A 27,942-nucleotide genomic window follows, 5' to 3' on the forward strand; every position below is an offset into this window, starting at 1 on the left:
GTGTTGTTTGATTTGACTTTTTATTCCTGTTGTAACATAGAACGCTTCAATAGTGTTGCATTCATTTTTTTTCCATTTGATTGCTTTTATCCTTCACATTATAAAGACCTGCTGTCAACTGATGCTTTTGCTGTTGGACACTTGAATGATGTTTAATCACTTTCACAGCTTGGTGAGAACAGTGTAAGTGGAAGCTGACGTTAATAGACAGTGCTCTCGATGAAAGGATTGACGGTGGGTGACAGCTAAAATTATAGTCATTAATTCCAGTCTTTGGTCTATTTTATGTTATTTAAATCATACAAGTTGTAATTAGTAAAGTGCATGAAAAAAATAGAAAAAAAAATTGGAAAAAATTTTTTTAATCACAACATGACCAACAATTGGCATGTATGTATGTTCAAAAAATCAAGATAAAATTCTACCTCTGGTGCTACCAATGTATCTTTCTTAGACTGTTAAATTCTGTATTATTATTACTCTGTAATATTTTCAGCTGAAAGCTTTATATTAATGAGCTTGTTCTCATACTTTCTTGTTTCTATAGTAACAGCTCACACAGGGACTGGTGCAGAGTGGCCTGTCAACATAACCCGGTTAGAAAACGTGTGTATTCGTTGATATGGTGAAGTTTTTTGGTGAGGAAATATTTATTTAGGATTTTTGTAAGGAGTCTCCAGTATCAGTGCTTTGTAACAGCCTGAGGTAAAGCTGCAACTTTGAAGTTTTCTGACACTTTAATAAATACAACGCGAGATAATCATATCGTACGTCATCACTGTGCGCCAGTGGCTTAGACGCACAAGTCGGAAAAACAATCAGGTGATGATTAAAACCTGCACAGGCCTGCGTGAAGTGGCGTGATCACACCTAATGTGTCATCTATTTGTGTTAGTTATCGTAGTAAAATATTAAAAAGCAGAGAAGAATGACAAAGCCTACACTAACCCTAACCCTAACAGATGTTGTCAATAAAGCGGAATTACATTTGTAAGGCAGGAAGATTATAGCAGCACCTGTCTTCATAAGCTTTTTATGTTAATGTAAAAAGTACACTGAAAATTGTAAATTGTACAAATATCAAGGATAGTGGGATAAAAGTACACATGTATACAACTAATATACAAATCTTTTTTTTCTTTGATGCAGCAAAAGTTGCAAGAGAAACAGAAAGGCTCTTCAGGAAATGACGTCACTGCGTAAAGCATTTAACGCATTTTCACTTGTATAATGAACATGTTTATCTATCATGTATACCTACAGCACCTTCTAACCTAATCCTATTGGGAGAAGTCATTATTATAGCAAGCTTTGCCTCTTAAAGTCGCTTTTTTGTCCAAATTATTGTTTATTATTAGGCAAGTAACTTTATATTTTCAGTCCTAATACGTGTAAATATTTTTTGTTTTAAACCAACTTCATATATTTGAGCAGTATTAATGAAAATGTGGTGCCTAGGTGCCATTAGCGACTATTGTTGTCTTTAGGCTACATTTCCATTGTGAAGATCCGCCATTAGAGCGCCACCGAGCCGCAGACACTTTGATTGGATGTGATTGGATGACTCCACACGCTTTCATTTATTATTCATACATTTTCCCCACTCCTAGGAAAAAAAAGGGAAAAAAAATCGTCTACCATAAGTAGGGTAAAAGTCGCGACATGGCTTGTTTCCTCTTACCGTAATGACGCGATCACACGCGGCGGTGAATTTCCAGAAATAGAGCTTTAATCCACAACGCTCCGGCGCCGGTGGATGACGAACGAAGGCAAAATGTCGGAATCAAACACCGCAGGAGGGTCAGACTGCAAGAGTGAGTTCACTGAACCACCTCTCTGTAACACAGTCTAATGTCCAAGGCCTTCATGGACTGAATTTGGCATGTAAGAAGAGAAAAAACACAAATGTTTGTAGCAACTCTCAGAAATTTTGTATTACCCCTGATCTATAGTTTTTAGACTGAAACAAATTTAACAGGTCTACTAGAATCTGCATGAGCACAGGATTTGTGAAATAGTACTAAACTGTACCTTTCCTCCTCGCTGGGGTGGTGCCCTGAAGAGCAGGATGAAGATATTAGTGAGGTCCATGCTGCAGAAATGTGTCCCACTTCATATTTAATAGACCACGGTGTTCATTATGTTCTACACAACTTGCCAATTTCTAATCTCTGTTATATAATACTTCCATTTTAGATAAACTGGCCTGACTGAAGTTAGACTGTTTAATTAGATTAAGTTAAATATTTTTGGTTTACGGTTTTTCAGCATATAGGCGACATTCTGCTGCTCCGTATATTTTGGAGATGTGACCTTTAATATGTATCTTTCACCTGGAAATGTGGATATATTGTACCTTTAAAAACGACTTCTGGTACATAAATGGACCATAATCAATTTTCAAAGTAAAGTTTTAAAGGTCCGTTTCATGCACCTTTCTAAGTTTTTTCTCAGCAACAATGAAATTTTACTGGGAAGTACGTTTTTTGTGTGTTTAATTAATATTAGGTTGATCAATTTATCTCAAAAACAATTTATCTAAAAAATAGTCTAGACCACCTCTGATAATCTAAATCTGTAATGATGTTCCTCAAGAGTTCATTGGATGTTTAATTGTTGTGGCTTTGAAAATATTATATATAATTACAATTATATTATTATAATATCTCAGAAAGAGGTTTGATTTTGGAAACGCTTTGGATATGAGCATAAAGCTAATAAGGGATTGGTCTTTTTTTTTTTTATTATTATTATTATTATCCACTTTTACCCTTACAACTATACTCGTACAATTTAATCTCATGTTTAGGCTAAACCTAACGTGAATCTAACATCGAATTGTGTATTACCTGGTCATTTAGAGTTGACCTTTAATGTCTAGAAAATGAGTGGTTAGTATGATTTAAGTATGTGTTACAATGACTTATTTCACAGAGCTGCTGAATTCTCAAATCTGATTGGTCAAAAGATATTGACCAATGTTGACCTATTATAGGAAAATAATCCTCTACTTGAAGCAGAGTTACAGTTATGACCCGGAAGTTGATTATTTCTCAAAAACAGTTTGTGACAAATTTTTCTCTTATACCATGCTAACAATTTTTAATTTATTAACGAATGACAGGTTTGCTTTTTTTTTTTTATCAATTTACAGTTACTTTTAATGTTGTAACTATAAGTTATGTCCTGTAATCACTTACATAGCAGCTATAGACTATAAAATCGTTCCCTCACCAGCTTTATGTTACAGAGAAAGGCGTAAACTCCTCTGTCCTGAAGACTTTCCTACGGAGGAAAACCCTACGCTTCATTTGACTTGCCTTGTTAGTGATCATTGGCCGGTTGGAATGACATCATTTTCCACCTCGGGGCATGTTCGACTTGCGAAGTGTCCATGTTTATCTTTTGTTAGCAGCAAACCTAGCCAGCTAACTGTGACGAGTGATGTGTATTTACCTCCTCAAACAGTGCACTGTATAATCATTGTTATAGATTTAGTCTCAGGGAGTTTTTCTTTGCCACTGTTGCCTCTGGCTTGCTCATTAGGGATGAATTCACATATTTACAATATATATTGAATCCATTTATTGCTGTAAAGCTGCTTTGTGACAATGTCCATTGTTAAAAGCACTATACAAATAAAATTGAATTGAACTTAACAAGTGAATATGTCTGTATGTTGACCGATCTAATGCAAATACTTGTATACAATATAACTCATTTAAAGCTAAGAAGTGCTACTTCTCTGTTTACTTCTGGTGCTGTGTGCAGCCACGTTGATTTGATGTCACTCCGTAAATGGGGAAGGAACTCGCAGTTGAGAAGATTACCCCAAACTGAAGAGTATATAATATATTCAGGTTGAGGGGGTGTTTTCTTTGGCATTTATTGGTTGGAGGTTGGGAATTACAAGTTGCAACCTCAAGTCGAACGCAACATGACTGATTGTTACAAAGCACTGAAACTGGAGACTCCTTCCATACATGCTAAATAAATGTCTTCACCATATCAAGGATTATTTGTCATTCCTTTGTTAAATAACAGCACATTTTTGACCAGTTTATTATTAGTCTTAGATAATGTGCTGTGCAGCAAGTCCCTGTGAAAGAGCTGTTACTATAGAAACGATAAAATATCAGAAAGCGTGCATTAATATTAATAAAACCTAATGTTTGAATCGACTATTGTCAGAGCTGCTGTTATAGAGAATTAATCAACACCTCCTTGACCAATCAGAATCGAGAATTCAAAAAGCGGCTTTGGTGCTTTATAAGTTATAAGGTGTGAGCTACATTGTTATAAGACTAAGTGCATGTTCAGTGTATGTTCTGTTTCTGGCTGCAAAGTAAGACAGTCAGTGAGAAGGTGTATGCGGTGCAATCACGCATGATGCGTTAAAGACTCTATATCGACCTTTAACGTCAACCACAAGTCGGTCGATCGATGTTTCTTCTGTGCAATGTTGTGTTGCGTGAAAGTAGTCGTTGGACTTCCCCCGGTAGCTCGCACATGCTCAGTAGCGTGCGCAAAGTATCGCTAATCGAAGGAGAGACTCGGAACAGTCGGCAACGACGGCGCGAGCTCGACGTGTTGTTTGGTAAGAGTGCATGTCCTCCCCTCCTCCTCCTGGTGCTATATATATTTATTTTTTCCTACGTTTCGCGACAGCGAGCGATTGTGTTTGTGCATGGTTTTGTTTTGCGTGTGTGTGTGTGTGCTTTTAAACCCGCAAAAAAAAAAAAAAAAAAAAAAGAATGCACGCGAGCTCGAGACGGATACAGCTTAACGAGCGCGAGACGTCGATATCGGAGAGCGATGCTTTTTCATGCACGCGGGGTTTGAGCAGAGAAAAGAGCAGGGAGAGTTGGGATTGCAAAACGGGGGGCTGAGCTTCACTCCCACTCCACAACAGCAGAACAGCGATTTCCTGTTCAACTTTGGCTCTGATGCCTCGCTTGGAACAAAACAATGACTTTTCTTGTCACTTATTTTAACATAAAAACAAAAAACCGCCCAGCGCGTGACTCGGATTCTTCCCCTGCTTCAGAAATGTTTGCACTGGACGCTTTTGCAAGTCCCGAGGGTCGCCCTAAGCTAGCTGTCTACAAAGTGCACAAGCTATTTCATACCTTCTTTACAATTAACCTCTAATGCATTTTGTTTTTCTTTTTTTTTTTTAACTCTCATCTCAATGTTGCTTCCAGTGTACCAAAGAGATATGCCTCAATTTCAGTGCACAAATCTGAAATATGAAACTTCACAACGTCTGTCTTGTTGACCCACTTTGACTTAGCAAATCGCCTAGCTAGATCTAGCTGTTTACACTCCACACAAGTAGGTATTAGTTACACTTCCCTACAGCAATTTTCACAGAAATAACCAAAAAAAAAAAAAAAAAAAAAAAGCATGTCTACTGTCATGGCATCATCAAGCCATTTGCACTGTAGCATGCTGGTATTTTGTGCACTTCAGCAAATGTGAGGGGAAAAATCAGTAAAGAGGATATCTGTCATGGCATCACAACAGTGCATGCTCTAAAAGAACAGAAGAATTTAAAATTAATATTATATGCATTTAGTTAGTTAATATGCATACTTCTGTGTACTTGAATAACTTCTGTGTATGTTTTGTAAAGTAACTATTACAGCTGTAAATTTGTTAAATGATTTTAGTTTTTGCCAAACAATACATGGATCATGTAATATTTCTGAACAGTATTTCTGAATATTGCTAGTATGAAATAATGTGGAGCTAGACTTTGGTTTAACTGCTTGGATTTGTCATGATTCTGAAAATCTTTATCTGTTTTTTTTTATCACTTTTTTTCCATCACTTATTAGTTTTAGATTATGAGCATCGTCTGCCATAGTTCCTATGAATGAGCTGTTACTATAGAAACGATAACATATTAGAAAGAGTGTAAGATGTTTTGTGACATTAAAAAAAAAACAGAAATCAAAAGCATTTCGTTTCTACGATAGATTTCTAACTGAATTTTTTTGTATGAAATATTGTTACGCTAGACTGTGGTTTAGCGATTTGGATTTGATTTGATTGTGAAAATCTACGTAACGTTTTTAATGCGTAGCTTAGTCTTAGATTATGTGCAGTGTCTGTCGTTCGAGTCCCTGTGAATGAGCTGTTACTATAGAAGCGATAATATAGTAGAATGATTGTAACATATTTTTTATGACGTAAAAGAAAATCACAAAGCATTTTGATTCTACAGTGTCACATATTTCAGACTAAAATTTCTAATATGTAATAATCTGACGCTAGGTTTAACCATCGGGATTGGATTGAATCTATGTGAGGTTATTGGTTTGCACCTGCGTGTACATGATGACGTATTTGGTTATGAATCATCTACAAAATGACTTGTGACATGAACTAACACTGTAAAGAATTCTCTGTTGATTTCAGCTTGTGTTTATGTGCTAGGAAAGCTGTATTTTTAAATGTAGCAAAATGGACACCAGTTTCATTGGCTTGCTGCAGATTGTTGAAGAAGTGTTTATACGCACGCCCTGATAATGTGTAATGCTTCTGTTTGCTGTACAGTTCAGGGGTCGTCTAGTTTGATATTTGGACTTTCTGGCAGTCACATGGGGAAAGTGCACAGCTTGGTACAAAACGTACAGGAAGTAACTGCTGTTGTTGTTCTGTCTGTTACGTAAATGAGACATTTTGCAGCATTCTGCAGCTGTGAAATATAGGGTTATCACATATCACATTGCAATCATGCATGCAGTCCATATTCCAGTGCCATAGCTATAGATTGTGACCGCAACATTTAATGCAATATAGTCAAGCCCATGCTGTTAAAGATAAATATTAGGTTTATGATTATTATTATGATACAATTTTGATTTATAAGGAACAGTTTGATATTTGACAATACCATTGGATTGTTGTGCTACTACGATTTGATTCAGTAGCCTCTGATCAATGTGACCAGCCTTGATATAGAGAAGAATTTTTTAAAAGTTTTATAGTAATGGGCAAATTACCTTGCTAGCCTATTTATTCATCAGTTTAAAATATGAATAATTTTTTACACACCAGTTGCTAGTTGCTATAAGAATCAATTCATGATTGTTGCATCAATTCATTTCAGCCGTTGCCTTTTAAATCGATTCGTCAGTCCATGTTGTTGGATCGTTACACCTCTAATAATTACGTTAAATGATTGTTTTGTGTTTGTTAAATGTGTGGAAAGCTCCACAGCAACTCAATCAGTAGCTCTAAGATTGGTCAGCACCGTTTGCGTATTGCTTTGCGTATTGTAGCCCGATGTGTCCTCACTACTGTAAAGACCAATAATACTATAACATCAAAGGTTTCCAAATGATATATTGTGCAGTCCTTATTTTCATCCAGCAAGGATATGGCATATAACGTGGTCTTTTTTTCGAGATCATACAGACATTGAAATGCTTGTGGCAAAACTTGGGTAAATGCCTAAGCATGTAAGGTTCAGAATATACAAAACACACACAACAATGGAGCGTACGATTAAATATGATGAGCGTATGATTAAATATAGAACAACAGAAATACAATAAGTATGCAATATACCAAATGCAGTAAAGACTCACTGGAAATATAAAGTGACCCAACATTAAATAATCATATATACAATCCAATACAATCCATTGTTGATGTCTGGTTAATAAGTACTTTCTAAATGTACGATATGCACACAAGGTTTCATGATAATATATGTGTTAGCTATATTTTTTTTTTGGAAAAATATAGCTAACACATATATTATCATGAAACCTTGTGTGCATATATATGCGTAGTTTACTAGCTGATGTGCTGATCTGGCATATGATCTGGAGTATTTTAAGATTTTATCCATATGTATAAATTGTGCTATTTTTTCCGCAGCACGTAAAATATAATGATCCAAAGGAGATATCAATACCTGCCATATTTTATGTTTCAGTTGTTTGATTAATTATGAATTATTATTATTATTATTATTAATTATGAATTAGGTTATGAATTGAATTGCAATAATGTTATTAATGCAGATGAAAGTTGTATTTTTACAAGACAGGCACTTGTTATAATTGCCATTGTAAATGTAATTTGGGTTGCAGGAATAAAGGGTAAATAGCTTGTAGCATGTAAGTATTACACTTTGGATTATCAGCTGTTAACCTGTATAAGTGGATTCTTAAATAGTGTCTGCTATAGTATTTTGAAATTTGGCCTTTTTTGAGGCTTTATGGGCTTAATGCACGTATTTGGGGCAATACGGTCTCAGTCACACTCTCAGATACAGTCGATGTCATGATGCTAATTTTGTACGTTACTCCTCATTGGGTGATTCTGAAATCTGGCTGTGTCCTTAATCATCTACTGATTAGGCTAGGGTTTTATGTGAACAATTGTTTCCTCATAACAAGAGGAATAGATTTGCATAATCTATAATCTGTAATTAACAGAGTGCTTTAATAAACCCTGAGCATGTAGTGTGTGTTTGTCATGGCTGGCTTTTTACATTTGCCATAGTAATGGCGCTGCGCTGCGTTGCAGATATCGAGATGTTGGCCGCTTTTATTGGCCTCCCTGCACGTCTCTGCTCGGCTCACTGGGATACCGTCGCCATGGCAACCGCTCGTGTTTTTTTATTATTTTCCCCTCCTCCCCCTCGCTTCTCTAAATATTCTCCGTCACATTGCAGTCGAGCGTGTTGTGCTAGCCTCAGGCCGTGCAAAGGGACCTCTTTAGAATGAGGGCTTTCTTTTTATTGCTGCTGTCATTCTAGCCTAGATGTGAATGTTAGGCCTAGCTATTAATTAGGCTTGCTTTGCAGGTGATTAACAGTTCCAGTCAACAGCTATTGATAATATAGTTTTTAATAGGTTGAAGGGTTTTTAGACATTTCCTCACATCTGACTCATTTTGTCAACAAAAAAAAATCCATGCTAGAAGAAAACATGGCAGCATCAATAGCAGTTATTCTGTTTCTACTACATCAATACAGAGGAAGAAAAGAGGCCTCAAATGTCTAGCAGAAATCCTCTGAGCTTGGCAATTTAGTTAATAATTAAACATCATTCCATATAAGAGCATTAATTTATCATCCCAGGGTCTGCCAAGTCAACTAGAATAATATTATGGTTTGAATACAGTGAAGGAAGAGTGCACACTGATAAAAATAGATTATTGATGTACTTAAACTGCTTCATTTTTTCCCCCCAGCAGTTCAAAATGCAGCCTGCATCTACGTATCTTGCGGTCTGAAGCCGTCACAAGGTGAAAGGATGTGACTCCGTCTGGCATTCCGTCATCCTGCTATGAGCCGAGATCCATCGGCGTGAGAGCGTGAGATTAATGGAAGGTGTGACGGAAGAGTTGAGGGAACAGTTGGAGAAAGGGCAGGATGAGACAGGACCCGCTTCAGTGAACGACACGCTTCCGATCGGGAAGGACGATCCGTCCATCCCTACGGTCATGGATCCGGGCGAGGACGAGACGGAGCCGCCTCCTGATTGGCTGGAGCCGTTGGAGGACTGTGAAGATGAGGGTGATGAAGGTGTGGAGATTGACAGGAGCAGCAAGCGAAGAAGCAGAAGGGGCAATAATGCTTCGTACGTCCTTTTTTATTTTTGAAATTGTTTTTTTTTTTTTTAAGTATGGTGTATTACATATCTAAAATATGTTAATGATCCTAAAATAGCTTTTTTTTTTTTTTTAAATATTGTATTAACATTTTTTCAAATCATCATAACTGAAGTACAGATCTGCAAGCTGAGTACACACTAAAGGTCATGCACAGCATAATGTCAGCTACCACCGTTTACTTGCGACAGGCGGAGACGAGGGAGGCCGTCAGTGTCTTCGAGCAGTACCTGGGTGGATTGTCCTGACCTGGGAAGTGGCTGGAAACGAAAAGTGATCCTTTGGCGTGCAGGCAAAAATGCTACGTATTACATGAGGTAGAGTGCTCACATTGGCCTGTTAGCCTAAAGGCTATACACTGTTTCCTGGACTATATGATATCTTTTCCTCCTATTAGCAACTGCTGCAACTTCTAATCCTAAAGAACAGTTTAAATTTTATATTTAATTAGATTTTTAGCCTAATTACAATGCACTTATTTACTATTAACTAGCAGTTAGCATACAGTGTATGAGATATAGTCGCTTCTGCCACAGCACTGTTGAATTCCCAAATCTCTTTGGTCAAAAGATGTTGATTAATTTTCTAAAACAGCAGCTCTTGAAGTAGTGCGGCTGCCAGGCAAATCACAGGTCGACTTCTCCTAGTCTTTTCTACACTAACAGCTCATTGACTTGTACAGTGGACGCTACACATAAGCTAAGGTTAATAAAAACATGAAAAACGTGTTGTTATTGAACAAAAAAGCCCCATATAATCGTTTTTACAATAAGGTTTTCTGTACGGAGACTTTTCTTTAACAAGGAAGGAGTCTCCAGTGCAACTGTTTTGTAACTGAAAGAGGTAAAGCGTCTTCAGGACAGAGGAGTTTAGGCTTTGAGGTTTCTCGGTAACACAACAAGCTGCATTTTTTTTTGTCTTATTACATTTAAGAGAGAGATAAAAAGAGGGGCTGGTGTGGGAACGACTGTTTATAGCTGCCGTAACGTAAGTGATAACAGGAACTAACTCGTTTCACAGATATTCCACAACATTAAACAATGATTTGTCATTGTTTAGTAAATAAAAATTGTAATTGATGACAAATTCTGGTCGTATAAGAGGAAGAAAACACTTCGCAATGTTTCAATAAAATAGTCACAGAGTTAGTGTGCATTGAAGTGGTTGAAAGTGGACGAGTATTTGTGGTTGAAAGTGTACAAATGTGCAAGACAGATGACTGAACATGCTTCCCAAATGTTTGGGTGTGAATTATCCTGATGGTTACTGTAATCATGGACCAAAAGTTACAGCAAATGCCAGTCTGTTTACAACTAGGTTGTGATTGTGAACGTGCTTTTCATAGATTACACATGTATTTACGCATGCTTTGCCCTAATCCTTATTTCCCATGAGAATATGTCATATAGATGACTGTTACTGACGTCATATGCCCTTATCCTAAGCTAGAATTATAATACATATAATACAAACCAATATGGTTACGTACACTACTGGTTACTTGGTCCAGTGAAACCATGCTACATCTAGGTCGAGGCTAGTGGAATTGTTAGACGAATCTTAGCTACTTACAAAGTGGATTACAAGATTTCGGTGTTAAATGTTTTATCATAACATCTTTAATAAGGCCTTCAGCTCAGGAAAAAAAGTACTACAGAAATACTATATAAACAAAAATAAACACTTTTTTAGAGTCAGTCCAAACATTTTTACTGTAAAATAAAAATGCCAGCAAAGTGACATTAATTTTCCTCCAAGCAGACAGAGTTTAGATGGTGCGTCTTACACTTTAGAGTGACTTCTTGTCTGAAAAATACAGCACACTTCACTAAAGCTTCTTGTCTCGCATTCCTTTGCAGTCCCAAAGGTGTGCGCTTCAGGAGTAAAGTCCAACTTGCCAAACATCTCAAAGCTGACCTGGCTCTCTTTGACTATAAAGAAGGAAAGTTTGTGGATGCTATTATCCCAAGAAAGGTAAACAGTGTACAATTTTTAAAAGAAATATTCCAAGATTTTTTTTTTTTTTTTAATTATAATTTTATGTCTTCCAAGCTGCATCTGTAAAATCAGCATTAGTTTCTGAAGTGTCTATGCAAGATGTAAAATAAAAAAAAAATTAATTTACGGGAGCATTTTTCTTCCTCCCCCACAGTAGATACTTTTTAAAGCTATTACTGAAGGTACATTTCCACCACAGAAGCCTTTTCATAAACTCAGGGTTGATTTTTAGCTTTTAGAACAAAATCTTAAATATAGAACCCTTAAGCATTTTTACTTTTGTTTCTCCATTGTAGGGATTTGTGTAGAAAACTGTAACAGAGTGTTTCCCTATCAGAGAGGATTTTTTTTTTTTATCATGCAGTGTGCATCACGTTGTTATTTCACGTAATGGCCACAGTCCCTGCACTATAGCAGAAATAAAACCAAGAACTCATCTAGGAACTGGATCTTGTGGAGGATATTTCCATGACTTATAGAGATTAAAATAAAGAGATGTAAGATAAGATTAAGACAAAGAGAAACTCGTGAAGGTGTCTTTGTGGAAGTGTTTATTTCTTTGGTCCTGTTTTGGGCCCGCACTACACCTTGTGCCATTCTCTATCTTTTTTTTCTTTTTCTTTTTACTCTCTGTGGTTTCTCCAGCGCCGAAAAGCTCGTGTGAAAGAAGGCACCAGACGCTCCAGTTGTTCTTCCTCCAGAGTTGCTACTCCGGAACTGGACAAGGCTTGCACCTCTGAAAACTTGACCACGCCTCCTCAGAACGGTCCCCTCAGCTCCCAGAGACCCCATCTCATCCCTATACCACCGTCCACCTCTCCACCTCCAAAGAGCTCCTACAGAAGCCCCCCAGAGCTTACTCGCGTCTCCCCCACCATCCTCCAGCAGCCCAGCCCTTCATCCTCGCTCAAACTGGATGATCTCTCAGTTCAAACCAACCCGGTATCTCAGTCCTGGCTCCAGTCCTCTCTGGCCCCTGTCAGCCCCACCAAATCCACTGAGAGTGACTTCCCCACTTACCCAAATGGCCAGAGTGCCGTGAAAGACTCCCCGTATCTCCATCCACCCCCTCCGACTCAGCTGGCTCTGGACCCTGAAGAAGGAATGCAGGATCATGGCCTCCCTCCTCTCGAGTGAGTAAAACCTGCAGCATGCTTTGCTTACCATGACAAATGCCATCATGATGCTGATATTGGGTAGAAATCCCAAAAGAACTAGTGTGAACATTCTCAAGACTTCAGTTTTGCTGCTGTTTGTTGGCTCATTGCACTTGCAGGGGCTTAAATACTGTAAGAGATTGAAAGAAAATTATTTGCAGATGTACCAGCTCTTTGCAAGAATTTTCCGATTGCTGATCTGCCTTTATGTCACAATTATTTAATTATGTAATAATAATAATAATAATAATAATAATACTAACTTAGCTGAGTGAAGTGCTTAGGATGGGCTATAATGCTTCAGGAGATCAGCAAGATATGCAGAAGCTAAACAATTCTGAATGTTTTAACATTTTTAAACATTTAAATGTAGCTCGTAAATGATTACTTTCTACATAATTGAAATAATTAGTTTAATGTCAGTTGTGAGAGTCAAATGTCTCTACAGGCTTTGCCTAAACTGTTATTTATTGCTCAGGGTTGCATGCTAACATGGCTACATACTTTAGTATCAGGAATATCGATTCAGAACTGTGATAACAAGCAGAAGAATAGAGGAGGATGGAGGGAGGTATTGGTGGATGGTGAGCGATTCAATACAGGAGGAAAGATGAAAGGATAGTAAGCAGGCCAAAGAGGAGGATAGATGGAGGGATGGTGAGCAGGCTGATAGAAAAAAAAATGGGTGAAAGGAAGAAGGCTGAGCAGACTGGTAGAGTTGGAAAGTGGGAGGGAGGGAGGGAGGGAGGGGTGGCCATCGGAGGAGGAGGACGGAGAAATGGACGGATAGTGAGCAGGCCAGTAGACATGGATGGATAGAGGGAAATAAGATAAGTAGGCTGGCAGAGAATGGATGGATGGATGTAGAGGTAGTGAGCAGGCTTCTAGAGGAGGAAGAAAGAAGGGATGGTGAACAGGTTAGTAGAGGAGGATCTGAGTGGGATGGTAGAGGATAAGATCCGTAGGAGGCAGTTTTAAGCATGAGCGGTTTCATTTTTGGAAACCCCAAGATCAGCAAAAGGTTTTGTTTCAGCAAAGTGTTCTTTTAAATTTATAGTTTGTTTTTTATTGCCTGAAATTTGATTACATCTTTTTTTTTTTTTTCTTTTTTTTTTATTACAGAGGCTGTGCAAACTGTGGTTGTAAATACCCTGGGATGGGGAGTGGGAAGCAGCTGCTGTGTCCCAAATGCAGACGTGTGTGAATATTTTCAGATTTTTTTAGTTTGTTTTTTCTGTTCGTGATTTCAATACGTAAGAGTGAATAAACCCATTTTGTTTTATTTTTCCAGCAAGGAGAAATCAGCATCCTCATATTATCTTCAGAAAGGTAAATGTATGCATTTACTCAAGCCTTCCTTTTCTGTCGATGTGGATTTTCTGGTCTTTTTGTGGGATTTTTTTTGTTGAGAGCAGAGAGAAGTTAACTCATGGTGTGGCAAAAAAAGTTGAACTGGATTCAAATTTATGCAAATTAAAAGCAACAGCCACATAGCGCAGACCAGGCCGGCCTGGAAGATGTCCTGTGCCCAGGTCTGGTGAGGGGTCCTGGAGGGTTCAGTAGTCCACTGATATGCTGAACAGGACTTTCTGAAACATCTATTTCATAAAACTATGATTATTAATAATGTAGACCTGTGCATTGTTTGCAACTCATCAAATAAGATATTTTTTCCACTGTTTTGTAAAATGGTTTGGTCTCCTGCCTTTTTGCAGTAAGAGCTTCCATACCTACACAAACATTTGTGGCTAGTTAAAAAAAAAAAATCACATGTAGAGCGTCTCTGGCTGTTAGTTGCTTTCATTCATGCAGGTGTGCAAAGATGTCGCACAAGTCAGGTGCACAAAAAAAAAAGAAAATCCAAATGAAAAAAGTTTTATTATCAATTACAGCTGTTTACATTTCGCAGATTGTGTGTCTGTGTGTATGTTTTTCCTCGGGACTCTTTACTAAATGGTTTATCCCCGGCCCAGGCAAATATGCATGGCGTCCCTGGAGCTGACCAGTCATGACCCAGGGTGCTGTTGTCCAGCTGAAAATAAAGATCTGTGTAGATAGTTCCTCGTGAGAAAACCATGCACTATTTGTCCTTTCCTAATTCCTATTATAGGATCGAGATTAGACAATACAGCATTCGTTCTTCATTTTCCTCCCTGCGCGTATCATAGAAGATTAATACTGTGATATAAAGGACCAGCTCTGATTATATGACTCTCTGTCTTGGTCTGTTTTTATTCCTAATTGAATATCTGCTTTTGTAATTGGCTGATTGGCAATTGGGCAACTTGGTCAATATCCAGAGGTCAATCGAGGTGACAGTGTTTTTTCTTTACTCACCTCATGAGCCTGGTTTATGCTCCTTCTCTCCCTCCGTCCTTCACACCGTACACAAGAGGGAGCTGTTACTTAAGAAGCTTTTATATACGTCTTTGCTGAAAGGGAGAAAACTGACCTGAACCCACATCAACAGGATCTGATAAAAGCGAATAAATACACCTGGGTGCTATGTAAAAGTGCTTTGCGTTGATGACACTCTCTGTGCTTGCTAGGATGTTTTAGTGTTGTTTTTGTGTGTTTAATATGATCTGTTTTTTCCCAAGGTGGGACAGGATAGGTGGATTCTGGGAAACACCAAAAATGACAATTCCCTTGTAAGTATACTTTGAAGGGCCTGCTGCTGTTTCTAGTGTTATAAAAATAAAGATACAAAGATCTGGTTGTTGTCATGGGAATCTGAAAAATGAGAGATCTTGCTTGTTTGTTTTTTTTTCTTTTCCAGAAAAAGAAGATACCTCCCTTAGGGAAGAGACGCCATCCTTCTGTGAGTACGAAAGCAAAGCATCAGCTCCAGTTTCACACCGAGTTAAATCTTATCGAGACTCTGCGAAAGAATCTCAATAAAGCACAATATTCTATTTAAATCATCAACTTATAAGAAATTATTAGAAATATCTGTCATGCCACAGCTTGTATGTAATACAATTGTAATCTACTTTATTATTATAACGTGTTAATAAGGTGGAGTAAGACGTTTATGAGATATGGTGACAGAAGACAAGGTTCACTTTTGCTGGTGTATTATTAATATTTTGTTTGCCTGGCAGAAGTCACTCAGATTGATGGCTCAACAGGAAAAGGAAAAGGAAGTGATTAAGAAGGTGAGATTTTTAATGTCTGATGTTGCTCTAGACCCAGTTAAACAGACAAAGCTGATATTAAATGCTTATTATAATACTTGCGCTGCTATGAAAACAATAGACTGTGGTTCTGTAATTGTGTCATACTACACAAAAATGTATAATAAAAGGTGATATGTTAATTTAGGAAGTGCAGCAGGACAGTGACGAGGATGACGACGGGCCCGATGCTGGACCTGATGATGACGACGATGTGAGTCTTTTGTTACGCTACTTTTGTTAGTGCCTTTCATAGTTTGTGTCCTTTAGCAGTATTTTTGCCACAATATAAATGATCTATTTTGTAGTTCCATTCTTCTCTCTTTGTCCTTCGTTGTGGGTAGTGTGGTCCACGGAAGCGCAAACGGCGAATGTGTGGTCAGTGTAAAGCCTGCCTTCGTAACGAGAACTGTGGAAAATGCGATTTTTGCTTGGACAAGACCAGATACGGTGGCCCAAACAAGCTGAGGCAGAAATGTCGGTTTCGCCAGTGTCAGGTTCGGTCTCGCCTTCAGGTAAATGCTGTTTTATAATTATAATAGGCTGTTAAACTATAATAAGTTTAACATTATTTAATGTAAATTTTTATAGTCATGAATTTCGTCATACCGAATAAAATGACAGTGTGTTCTTTTGTCTGTTTCTGTTGATTCCTTACATATAAATTGTTTAGCTCCAGAATGTCTTACTGATCTCGTGAAGCAGTATAGCCCATCTCGAGTGCAAATACGTATTTCTGTCTCAGACAGGGTCACTTAAATATGCCAGATCTGTTGGTTTGGTGGACTCGGGACAAGGCGAGTCGAGTCCCCGAAAGCACGGCAGACACTGGGGGAGGCGAAAAATGAAGCGTCGCTCAAGAAGCAACAAATACTGTACGGACGACGAAAACGATGATGATGGCAAATGTGAAGGCAGGCGTTCGGTCAGGAAAGGACGAAGGGGCAGGCCGAAGAAATACGGGCGCCGCCTTAAACGAGTGAAGGACGAGGAAGGAGATAAGGTGTCGGATCCAGAGATTGAGGACGGAGGACCAGGTGATCTGGAGCAGGTAAGCAAAACGTGACAAATTTATGTAAAAAGTAATGGTGTGAAAAAGGGAATAAACTGAAAGTTGACCTTGGAGCAGATATAATTTGTGGCACAGAATTTTCTAACTGATTCTGTATTTCACCGTGTAGAAGGATCATGGTAAAATGACACATGGATTGTCATTGCACTTTCTCGTTCTTGCACTGGCTACTAAAAGCTTTAATCAGTGGTTCTTAACTGGTCTTGCCTCAGAACCAACATTTTTCCTTTCACTTATCACAGTGCAGTAAACGGCTATGCCTTTGTGCACTGGAACATGAAACAAATAATGAAACAAAAGTGCAAACAAGTTTTTAAAAGAGAATCATACACAAATAAATCTAAAACATCAAAAACTAAAGCGCTGCTTTCTTAGACTTTACTAGCGGCATTGATAATATGGTAATAGTTCAATATCTTGAGTAACAGACTATGCCCAGCCATTAAAACCCGTTATACCACAGCGTTGGTGAATTCTCGAATCTGATTTAGTCAGAAAGGGTTGATTCATTTTCTGTAACAGCAGCTCTGACAGTAGTGTCAGCTGCAAGGTTTAGATTAATGCATTCGTTCTAATATATCATTATTTCTGTATGCTCCAGATTAAAAATGTGTATAATCGTTGATATGGTGACGTCTTCTGTAAGGAGACATTTATTTCCATTCTCCAGTGTTAGCGCTTTGTAAGTTTAAGTCTTCAAGATAGAGGACTTTGAGCTTTGCATTTTTTTCTTCAGAAATATGACAAGCTGGATTTTTTTCTGTCTTACTATCTTTAAGTGAGAGAAAAAAGAGATGCTGGTGAGGGAACGATTGTTTATAGCTGCTATATCTATACATGATATATGACAGGCTTTAATAAATAAAAATTGTTAATGTTAGCAGATTGCTGTGGCATAAGAGAAATAAAACACTTTAGGACATGATGTTATTGGAAAATAATGAGCTTCTTGGTGGTAATGTGATAATATCACACCACCCTGCTTGATTATTTTCCTATAACTGCGCAACCCATCGTGTTTTATTCCTTACATAATATTTAAAAAACATACGTTAAGCTTAATTGTTTTACAGATCTCTACTTGTGAAGTCTCAGTGTTCTGATGTGAGCTAATAGGAAAGCTGGGCACGTGTTTTGTTTCTGACCTTTAAGCATAGAGGACTTCATACTGGTGTTTGTTCTTAACTCGCCTCACACAGCACTCTGTGACCCTCTGTAAGAAGAAAACATTTAATACAGTTCCTATGACATTTTGTTTCAAGGTCACAGTGAGAAAAGATTCCAAAACCACCCTTTTTTTTTATTAAGCTCGTTTAACGTGTAGGTTAGGCCTGTGTGTCAGTATTTTACAATTAAGCTATACTAGATGCCTTTCAAAATTAAAGTGCAAAATAAAAGTTCTGCAAACTCATAAAAATTCACAAACCCAAAAATTTGAAGAAGTTCACTCCACCCGTTTGGAACCACTGGCTTAGATGATGAACTGGTTATGCTCACGCTTGCTCCTGTTCTGACAGGACCCATTTGTGGTGTGTGATGATGGCAGCAGTGGTTTTTACGAGTCTGAAGAGCTCTACTCAAACAGCTACCTTCAGGTTAGACACACCTGCTGATTAATTTAGAGCAGGACTCAGCAGTTAGGGTTTTGCAGTGGGCCATTTTTATTCACTGCAGTGGGGTTTTGTAGGTTGATCAGGGCTGCCCCACATATCCTGCCATTTTACACACTTTCAGAACCAGCAGTATTTGAATATCTTATGAATTCTCAAAAACAGGATTAAAAATTATAACCCTGGCGCTTTTTATGTTTTTATCTTTTTGCAATTTAGCCATAACATGCAACTTGTTCACTGTTGGAGTTCACCATATGTCCAATAGATGGCAGCGTGCTATTAGGCTAGGCCACAGTCCCGACTCACTACTGACAAATTTCTGTATATATATCGCCATTATACGAGGCATCACGCCATCTGCTGCTCTGTGAATGATGGCCCCAACACATCCGAAGCTCTTTTTCCGCTGGTTACACTATGAACTTGAAATGAGTTTTGCACACAACGTTTCTTTGGCACAGGAAGCCTGACGCAATGATTCCCACTGAAACTAATGTCATTTCGCATGTAAAAGCGAAAGCTTACTGTTTCCTGGATAGAGTCTTCTATAGAGCCTATTAATACATTTAAAACTCCTTCTGTAAATATGTTACACTGTGTCGTACTGTATAGCAAAGACTATCACTATCATAGCAATGTTGTTTTATTGATTTTAGAGGGTGGCTGATGTGGCAAAAATCATATCACAATGCAATATTTCAGCATTGCTGAGGTTATCAAGGTTAATATACCAGTGATACCAGTGATACTCTTGAAAAGTGCCTTTTGAGTGCCTGATTTATTCAGTAATTGTATTACATCATAATGTAGCCCAGCTCTACCTGATCTCCAGTACCTTTGCGTGTAAACTATCTTGTCTTTGTGTTTCTGGATTAGAATGGCACTGACCTTGATATGCTCAGGAGCAGTGGGCATCAGCCAGTGGAGGTGGAATACACTGAGCTTCCTCAGGGCCCAGTAAGTACCCTTCCATGAGATCACTCTGATCCTTGGTACTATTTAGTATTTAATGCTTCAGTTTTGATCAGAGGTGTCACATTCTTTATCGTACTGCTCCTGCCTTTCCTGTTGTGTCACTACACTTGCGATAGCAGTATTTAACAGCCGATGTCTGCAAGATATGTAAGAATATTTGCAAAGCCACTTCTAGCAAGCTGAACAAAGGCTTCAGACAGTATGCTGTATGCTTCTTTTATATATATACATCTACCCAGATAATTTTGCATATAACTACAGAAAATAGCTGAAGGACAAGCTGATGTTTCACTGTACTGACAAATGGAAATACCATGGAAATGCATCACAGAATTCAAGGAACCCACTGAATTGTACGTTTTGAAGAAAGTACTAGTCTCTGTTCTGCTAGAAGGCAAAATAGAGCAATAATCTCAATAAGCTACTGACGAGATGTGCTGATGATACAGTATGTAATTCTTCAGTAGTGAGCTAAAAAATTTCATTCTGTAACTAGGTCGCTTTCCATTCGAACTGATTTAGGAGTTTCGCAGTAATAGGGATAGATACTTAAGCAATTTGTACATAATTTTGTACTCCCTTCCTCCCTCCCACTTCAGTGTTATTTCTAGATTGACAAAATTTGTCTGTGTCTCTACAGCAACTGGTGTACACTGTACCAGGTCTGTCTGATGGTTCTCAGCTGCTGAGCTCAGTCCTGCCTAACGGTGTTCCACTACAGCTGAGTGCTGTGCCAGGCACACACGCGCCCCTGATGCTGGATCACGTGCCGGGCAAAGCTGCCCCTCAGCAGCACCCTGAGGTCCTGCCGAGTAACGGTGCGTCCCTCCGGCTCAGTGATTTTCTGAGGAATCATGGATTGGAGCTGGTCGAGGTGGATACGACTATGTCACAGATCCTTACAGCTCCTTCCACAGCTCCTCCCATGGCTCCTCCCAGCCACGAACCAGAGCGCCAGGGTGAACCAGGGACTCTGGACACATCGCCTGAGGTGAGGCACAGATCACTAATCTTTCATTAGGATTCCATATATGGTATGAGAATGGAGTGTGAAAATACATGTTTCCAAGAGGGAGAGATGCAAATTTATAGGAAGTTAGTTAGGAGGAAAGTGGAGTATTTCTTCCAAACTGCAGTTATTTCATAACTCTATTAGTATTGCAGTATGTATACAAGGCTAGGGCTCCCCATTAGCTATGCTTACATTCATCCATATAATTAATAATAATAATAATAATAACCTGACTACTGCTTTATTCAGAATAAAAAATGTATTCATCGTAATGGGGATGAACTGATTGAGGCAGATCACAATTAAATTTCCGTCCACTTGGTAGAATAACATATTTAACAAACTGTTAAATAGGAGAATTGTTGGTAAGTAAACCTAAATTCATGGAGTATGTTTTACTAAGACATGAAACAACATTAGCTTTTTAAAGCTTCTACAGGTTTCGCAAGCGTCTCGTTGTTATGATACGCTGACTCCCAGTGCAGCTTCTCAAAAATTTAGGTGACTTCCATGTAACATGTAAATAAAGCGTTTCAACAGACTGCAGAGTTTAGTGTACTTGCAAACAGTTTATTAGGAATGTGAAACCAGGATGAATATATTCAGAATCTTTGCATGCAGGATTTTTGTTCATTAAATAAAGTACAGCAGTGCATGATTTTCAGAGTTCCAACAGGATTTTAATGAGCCGAAAGAGAATATGTGCTAAAAGAGGATAAACGCCTACTCGCATTAACATGAAAATATGCTAGCATTAAGGGTTATATCGAGTAGTCAATTAGCATATTCAGTAGTCGACTACTACAGTGGTGGAAAAACAGCGTTCCAGGTTTCAGACGCTAATAAAGCCAGAGTTTAACATGGCACTTCATCTCCCTGGTCATTATTAACCTGGAAACACCACCTAAACACTGCTGTACACTTAGCAGCCTCTAAGGACATGAGCTTCCATGCTGCGTACTCTCAGTTCCAGAATAAATTATTCCTGGTGCACATTTTAAGAATTGGTTTTGATGTAATATGATGCACAGATATTTTGCTGATTTATTTATTTTTATTTATTTCTTCATTAACAGCCTTAACAGTTGTTGCCTAAAAAGCACCAAAGCCGGAAATGTTATGCGTATGGCTGTTAAGTCCAGTCTAACACAGCAAAACATGTTTTGTTGTTTTGAGTAATTCTCGGGACTAATAGATGTCCTGAATCAGTTTTTTTGCTTTAACGGTGGAGAAAACGACTTGTTGACTAGTCAACTACCTTTATTGAATCCCTGCACAACTACTGAAAATTAATAGTCCCAATGCAATTTTATATCGTATCTGTCTTTTAAATTCATTCATATTTTTAAATGAACTTTTTGTTTTATTAACTTGAGTGATTTTATTTGTGCTTTTGTATTGCATTTTGGTTAACATTTGCTGTTTTTAAACATGCTTTACAAATAAACTTGATTTGAATAGTTGTGCAACCCCTAGGTGGCATCATGAATTGCCAACAATGGCTCTGTGGCAGTCCTGGAATTTAAACTTGTGTGTTGAAACTTGTGTGTTTTCTTTACTGGACCTGATGTTTTCCATTTCTATTTGGCCCCTATTTATTTATTTATTTATTTATTTATTTATCTTTGCACCATGGCCTTGGATACACATTGACAAAAACACACTGGTTGTATCTTGCATGACCAGCTCAAGCACAGCATTTTGTTCACACAGATCTACAGCCTTCCAGACTCTACTGAGAGTGCCTCAATCCGGGACTCGGGGCTGCTGGAGCTGCTGACTTCTCTGCGCCGCACCATTCTCCCTGCGCACTGGGTGGGCGTGATGGCTAATGGCCCGATCCTGCAGCTCTTCCAGTGTTCCAAGCTTTCGCCCATGGCTGACACGGTGCTGCAGATCGAGCCGGACTTCTTCTACCAGATCAGCGTGCAGAACCAGCCGCTGCTGCCCACTCACGCCGTGTACGAACGCCATCCGGCCCGCCTTACATCCGTCAGCCAAGTGGTGACCCTGCTGCTTGACCTGGAGGAGCTGAACGTGTGTCAGGGCTACCAGAGCTTTGAGGCGAACTCGCAGCGAGAGCCGCTGCTGTGTGCGCGCGCCGCGTTGTGCCAGCTGCTCGTCCCGCAGGATGAGGACTGCTGCGATAAATGCCAGGAGTGCAACCCTCTCATAACAAGCTAGTGCGTGAAACTCGGTCAAAGTCTGTGATCAAACGGTTAGAAGGGGAGATCTGAAAGTCTTTTACAATTCACTGGTTTATTGTTAAGTGTATAAAGTCAATACGATCATCCTACGTTAGAACCTTATTAATGCAGGGGGTTTGTGTTGATGTGTTAACAATGCCAAAACTCCAGGAAGCAAACTATTTTAAAGGAATACTCCAGTGTTTTCCAAACTAATCTCTACACAAAAAATCTGTAGCGTATGTGTGATTCCTACAGACACAATATACTATAATATACATTTCCTTCTAAAAAAAAAAAGAACAGGAAATTAACAACTTTAAGACTCAATAAATAAATAATTAAAGGATGAGGCAGACATGAGAGAATGTTAGGATTTTAAGGAGTGTTGTTATCTATGGACAATCAGGTGGAAACTGATTTTATATATATATAATATTATATGTAATATAGTTAATATTTAATTTAAATGTGGAACCACTAATCAGTCCAAATTTGGAGCATGCTGTTATAGGAAAATAATCAAAGACTGGGTGATGTGATGCGTTTCAGTGCAGAGTTACTGTTACCATGCCGACGGATTTTATTCTTTTTATATCACAGCAATTCGCCAACAGTTTTTAGAATGACACATCATATTTTTTATTCGTTTATAATTACGGTTCATGTTGTAGAACGTCCGTGAGACATGTTAGTTCCTGTTATCGCTTACATTATAACAGCTATAAACAACTGTTCGTTCACTAGTCTCTGTTTTTATTCTCTCTTTTGAAGTTTGTCGTGTTTTAGAGAAACCACAAACCTGAACGTCCTGAACATTTTCCTGTGTCAGAAAACTAAAGTTACAGATTTTACTTAAGGCTCTTTTAATAAATGCTAATTAGGCAAATCACAGGTTTACATTAAGGTCATTATAATACGTTATTGTTTCTATAGTTTCCTTACAGTAAACTTCGTCATTTCAACAGTTACACACGTTTATTTAATCAATTTAAGTTTTTTTTTTATCCATTTAAGTTCCTGTACAAGTTGTTACTATAGAAACAATAACATGAATCGACAGCTTATGACCAATCACGAGTGTTTATTGATGCTTCAGCGACTGCCCCTCGTTAGACTTTCATCATAATTGAGTTTCCAGTAAACAGGTGTACTCAGAACATGAAAATGTGTTGTATTTATTGTCCTAGTAATTACACACACAGTACAGATTGAGTAGACAGAGATTATCTTGAAAAATTCTGGAGCGTGCTTTAAGGTTTGTGCATGTTTTGAAAGTTCTCCTGGCGGTGACGGCTCCGGCGGGATAGATGATATTCATCTCAGCATAGTCAAGCTTGCAAGCCTGAGCAAGCAAAGGAATATTCCTGGTGAGATTTGAGATTTCCCATTCAGTTCCCCAGGACACTTCCTGGATGTTTCAGAGATTTTTTTTTTCTTTTTTAATTTATTGATTAGTACTGTGACTTTGTACAGTGGTGCTCCAAGGGCTTGGTTTGATTTGACGTCTTCTTCAAAAAGAAGTTACTCTGGAGCCGCTCCTGTTGTTCTAATGGTGCTTTTTCCCTGTCTACGTAGCTCTCTGTAGCAAAACATGTTTAGCGAGCCTGTGATGCTCATCCATGGCCAACCCTGCATCGTTTAGGCGTCCTTCATCCAGGCGTTCTTCGTCCAGACGGCTGTCTGTTCCTTTGTTCTCGATTTGCTCTCAGACGTGTGGAGAGAGTAAGGGAAGTCATTGACCTTTAACTACCTCTCAGTGATTCCTTGGTCCATCGCTGGTGTCCATAACTGTTAACATAACATAGCATTGCTGTTCTCATCTTTGCTTAGCTTTCACCTATGATGCACGTCACCTTGTTTTTGTTGTTTTATGGCTTTCCGTATGGAAGGTTATCAAGCTTTGACTTTTAGTTTAGTAATGATATACATCACCTGGTTTAATTCTAGGATGTTTAGAGTGCTGCTGTGTTGTTTTTTTTTTTTAAACTGTTAAATCCCAGAGAAAATTTTATTAAACAAATCACTTTTATGTAGAATGTAATACTTTATGGTATGTATCATCTTCCATTCTACAATGTCATTCTTTAGTATCGCAACACTGTAATGATAGTATTAGCACAGAAAACAAGTGTTTTTTTCCTCACATTGTCATACATTGCTATCTGACATGAGCTGTGTCTCAAATCACATACTTGTATACTATTCTAGACAACTTTTGAGTATCCAAAACTGTCTAGAACTGCTCACACAGAAAAATATGAACAAATATCTTAGAGTTAAAAGACCTGGATGGAATTTTTTCTGAATATATTTTGGAGCGATTGAGGCTCTTTCCCCATCATGCACCACGGAATTAAAGCAGGAGTGCCTTGTAGCAGATGAAGACGTGGCTACTACTGACAGCAGGAGAGATTTTTTTTTTCTCCAACGCCACCTCTGTCTCCATCTCAAACCTGCAACTGTTAATGAATCGTCCATTAAAATTAAAAATACACAAAGTACAGCATACATGGTTATCTAGCTAATGTCAGGTAGCACTGAATACAAACTACGACTATTGTTTATACCACGTTCATTTAAATCCAATTTCCCTCAAGTACAACACTGTTTGGATTTCATATATGAACCTATTTAAAAATAAGCACTCAATGCTAAACATCTCGCTTAATTTTTAAAGGTTAAGTCAGCGATTTTTTTGGCAGCTTCTTCCTCTGAGATTCTATTTTATTAATATTTTATTGACAGTTGCCAAAATCTGGTTAGAACTTCAGCAAATATTACAGAAAGTGTTCAGATTTAAAAATCGCTGGTTCCACCTTTAAGTATTAGGTCATGGTATGCAATCTGAGGCACAGCTATGATCAAATCACTCAATGAGGGTTCACGTTAAATCAGTTGTATTGTAATGTAACATAAAGTACAGATGGGTGACAAATTGAAGGAAAAAAAAACGGTGACTCTGTTAAGCTGTGGAGGGCATTTATTTCTTTTGCTGGAATGATTTGGCTCAACTTGTCTCCTTAGAGTAAATGGTCATTGCAAATCAATACAAAGTTCTTCTAACACATCACTTTTATCCTATGATGAAACATTTCTGTCCTTATGGGAGTGGTCTCTTCCAGGATGACTCCGCCCCTATCTACCGGGCACAAGGGCTCACTGAATGGTTTAATGAGGCTGAAAATGATGTAAAACATACACTTCACAATCCTTCACAATCACCAGATTGTAATTGGGAGAATTTGGAGCAAGGTGTTAGACACTGCTCCTCATAAACATCATCAAAACATCAACTGAGGGAATTGTTTTTTTTTTTTTTTTTTTTTTTTGGAAAAGTTGTGTTCTTGTTGAATTTATGCTAAACCACATTAAAGCTGTTCTGGTGGCTTGTGGTGGCCCAACAGCTTACTAACCCACTTAATGTTTGCTTTTCCTTTAATTTGTCTCCTGTCTGTAAAAGAAATATTTGGTCATTGAGTTCTTCACACTCGGATTCTTCAGATCATGTCTTCTCTATTGCGTCTGCCAAAAAGATTTTGTCTGTGCTACTAAAAAGAGCCCAAAATGATGATCGATGTTAACCAAAAGCTCTACTGAAGCTGGGACAGGAGACTGGTTTCTAGCTAGTGATTAACATGAGTGTTTGCTGATGATGCTATTTTTACACTTGAGTACACCGTGTCCAGCATTGGTTTTGCTCCCCAATGCCACTTTTCCTTGACAGGTACACAAAAGTTCTCTAAGGCTCCTTTCACACTTGCTGTTTTTTTGCTTATATGACAGAACACATTTTACATGCAATATCTTGGAAGGTGGCTGCTTTTTAAAAGCACTGCCAAAGGCATTTTTGTCACAGTGGAGCTTCCAAAGTTCTCAGAGCAGAGTGATGTCAATTATTTTTTTTTTTTTTAAATATCAGTCTTGTTAGTGAGCAAATATTAGGAAATTTACTACATGCTGAATAGAAATTAATCACTCAGATAATCAGCATAAAAATGCTCCCAGCCTGGTAACAAAACAGCAAGTGTGAAAGCATCCTTAAGCATCGATACAACACTTGAGGTTGGTGTCTTGCACTACTGAATGAAAACATTACAAATGTTTGTGTCAATAAGCTGCTCATGCTAAAGGTGAGGTGAAGCATTCTAGTCCCAGAGAATGACAGTACACAGGGCAGTTTTGTGTTTTCCTGCTATTTTAGGACTACAGATATGTCTCAATAGTGCTGTTGAAAATGTGGCTGAAGGGTGATACCATATAAATGAAGGGACTCATTACAGCCAGAGTTACAGTTTGGTGATTTCCCTTTACTAATACACCTGGAAGGTTACAGTAAATCTACAACGATTCAACAAACTCTTCATACTTGCCTAAGGTGGTTTGGATGATTGTTGGTACCCTTATCACTTGTGCATTTATGAATGACAGAGCAAGTCAGAAATGTGCTTTTTTTTTTCTTTTTTTTTTTTTTTTTTGAAGCTTTTGCCCCTCATAAAACACTGAACGGTTGCTTTCTTATGCCGTACTCATGACTGTTTCCTTGATTTTATTATTATGTAAACAAAAATGTGTATATGTTAATAGTCATCATTCCTTTAAAATATTTTGCAGAATTTGGTGTGTCCCCTTTTCTCCTTTTTTGTATAGTCACTGGCATGACAGTTAAAAAAAAAAAAAAGGTAATACAAAGTTGTTGATTGAAATATTTTTATTAAAATATTTAAAGAATCTAAAAAGGTTACAGAGCTCCACATTTTATTATGAAGACACTGTAGCCATAGCATAATACTGTGTTGGGGTCCTGCTTTACCGCCAGTTTTTAAAACATGATTTCTATGAGTGGTTAAAAGATTTATTAAATCCTCTCACTTGTTTAAATCTGTTTTGTTTTGTAGCTTTATTTTAGCACATTAATATTTATGTTTTCACACATGTATCAACATTAGATTTGCATGATTATTTAAAATTTCTACTTTGCACCACTATTTGAATTAGGTTCATTCAGAAAGCACACACATCTTGGTTTAAATGAAATGTCAGTTCTGGTGTAGTCTATGGAATATCAAATGGAAATGACATTACTGAAGTAATGATAACTGTGGTACTGCACTTGA

The 27,942-nt window shown here is 38.1% G+C and overlaps 1 protein-coding gene across 4 annotated transcripts; it reads left to right on the top strand.

The window, feature by feature from the left end:
* The first annotated feature begins 3,751 nt into the window (after positions 1-3,751).
* Positions 3,752-27,706, top strand: mbd1a (methyl-CpG binding domain protein 1a). Of its 4 annotated transcripts, none has more exons than XM_026928216.3 (17): positions 3,752-4,597; positions 9,220-9,605; positions 9,828-9,953; positions 11,496-11,610; positions 12,280-12,767; positions 13,914-13,987; positions 14,083-14,120; positions 15,392-15,442; positions 15,571-15,612; positions 15,896-15,949; positions 16,116-16,181; positions 16,312-16,482; positions 16,713-17,018; positions 18,557-18,634; positions 19,529-19,609; positions 20,268-20,618; positions 22,353-27,706. In XM_026928216.3, exons 2-17 carry the CDS (start codon positions 9,349-9,351, stop codon positions 22,821-22,823), a joined length of 2,769 nt encoding a protein of 922 aa, XP_026784017.3. In that variant the 5' UTR covers positions 3,752-4,597; positions 9,220-9,348; the 3' UTR covers positions 22,824-27,706. The 4 variants fall into 4 exon arrangements, with proteins under 4 accessions (XP_026784017.3, XP_026784014.3, XP_026784018.3 ...); XM_026928213.3 differs by having other exon boundaries at positions 3,753-4,597; positions 9,217-9,605; XM_034306696.2 differs by lacking the exon at positions 3,752-4,597 and adding an exon at positions 4,612-5,334 and having other exon boundaries at positions 9,217-9,605.
* Positions 27,707-27,942: the final 236 nt, after the last annotated feature.

Source organism: Pangasianodon hypophthalmus, chromosome 8 (assembly GCF_027358585.1).
Source record: "Pangasianodon hypophthalmus isolate fPanHyp1 chromosome 8, fPanHyp1.pri, whole genome shotgun sequence".
Taxonomy (NCBI): Eukaryota; Metazoa; Chordata; class Actinopteri; order Siluriformes; family Pangasiidae; genus Pangasianodon; species Pangasianodon hypophthalmus.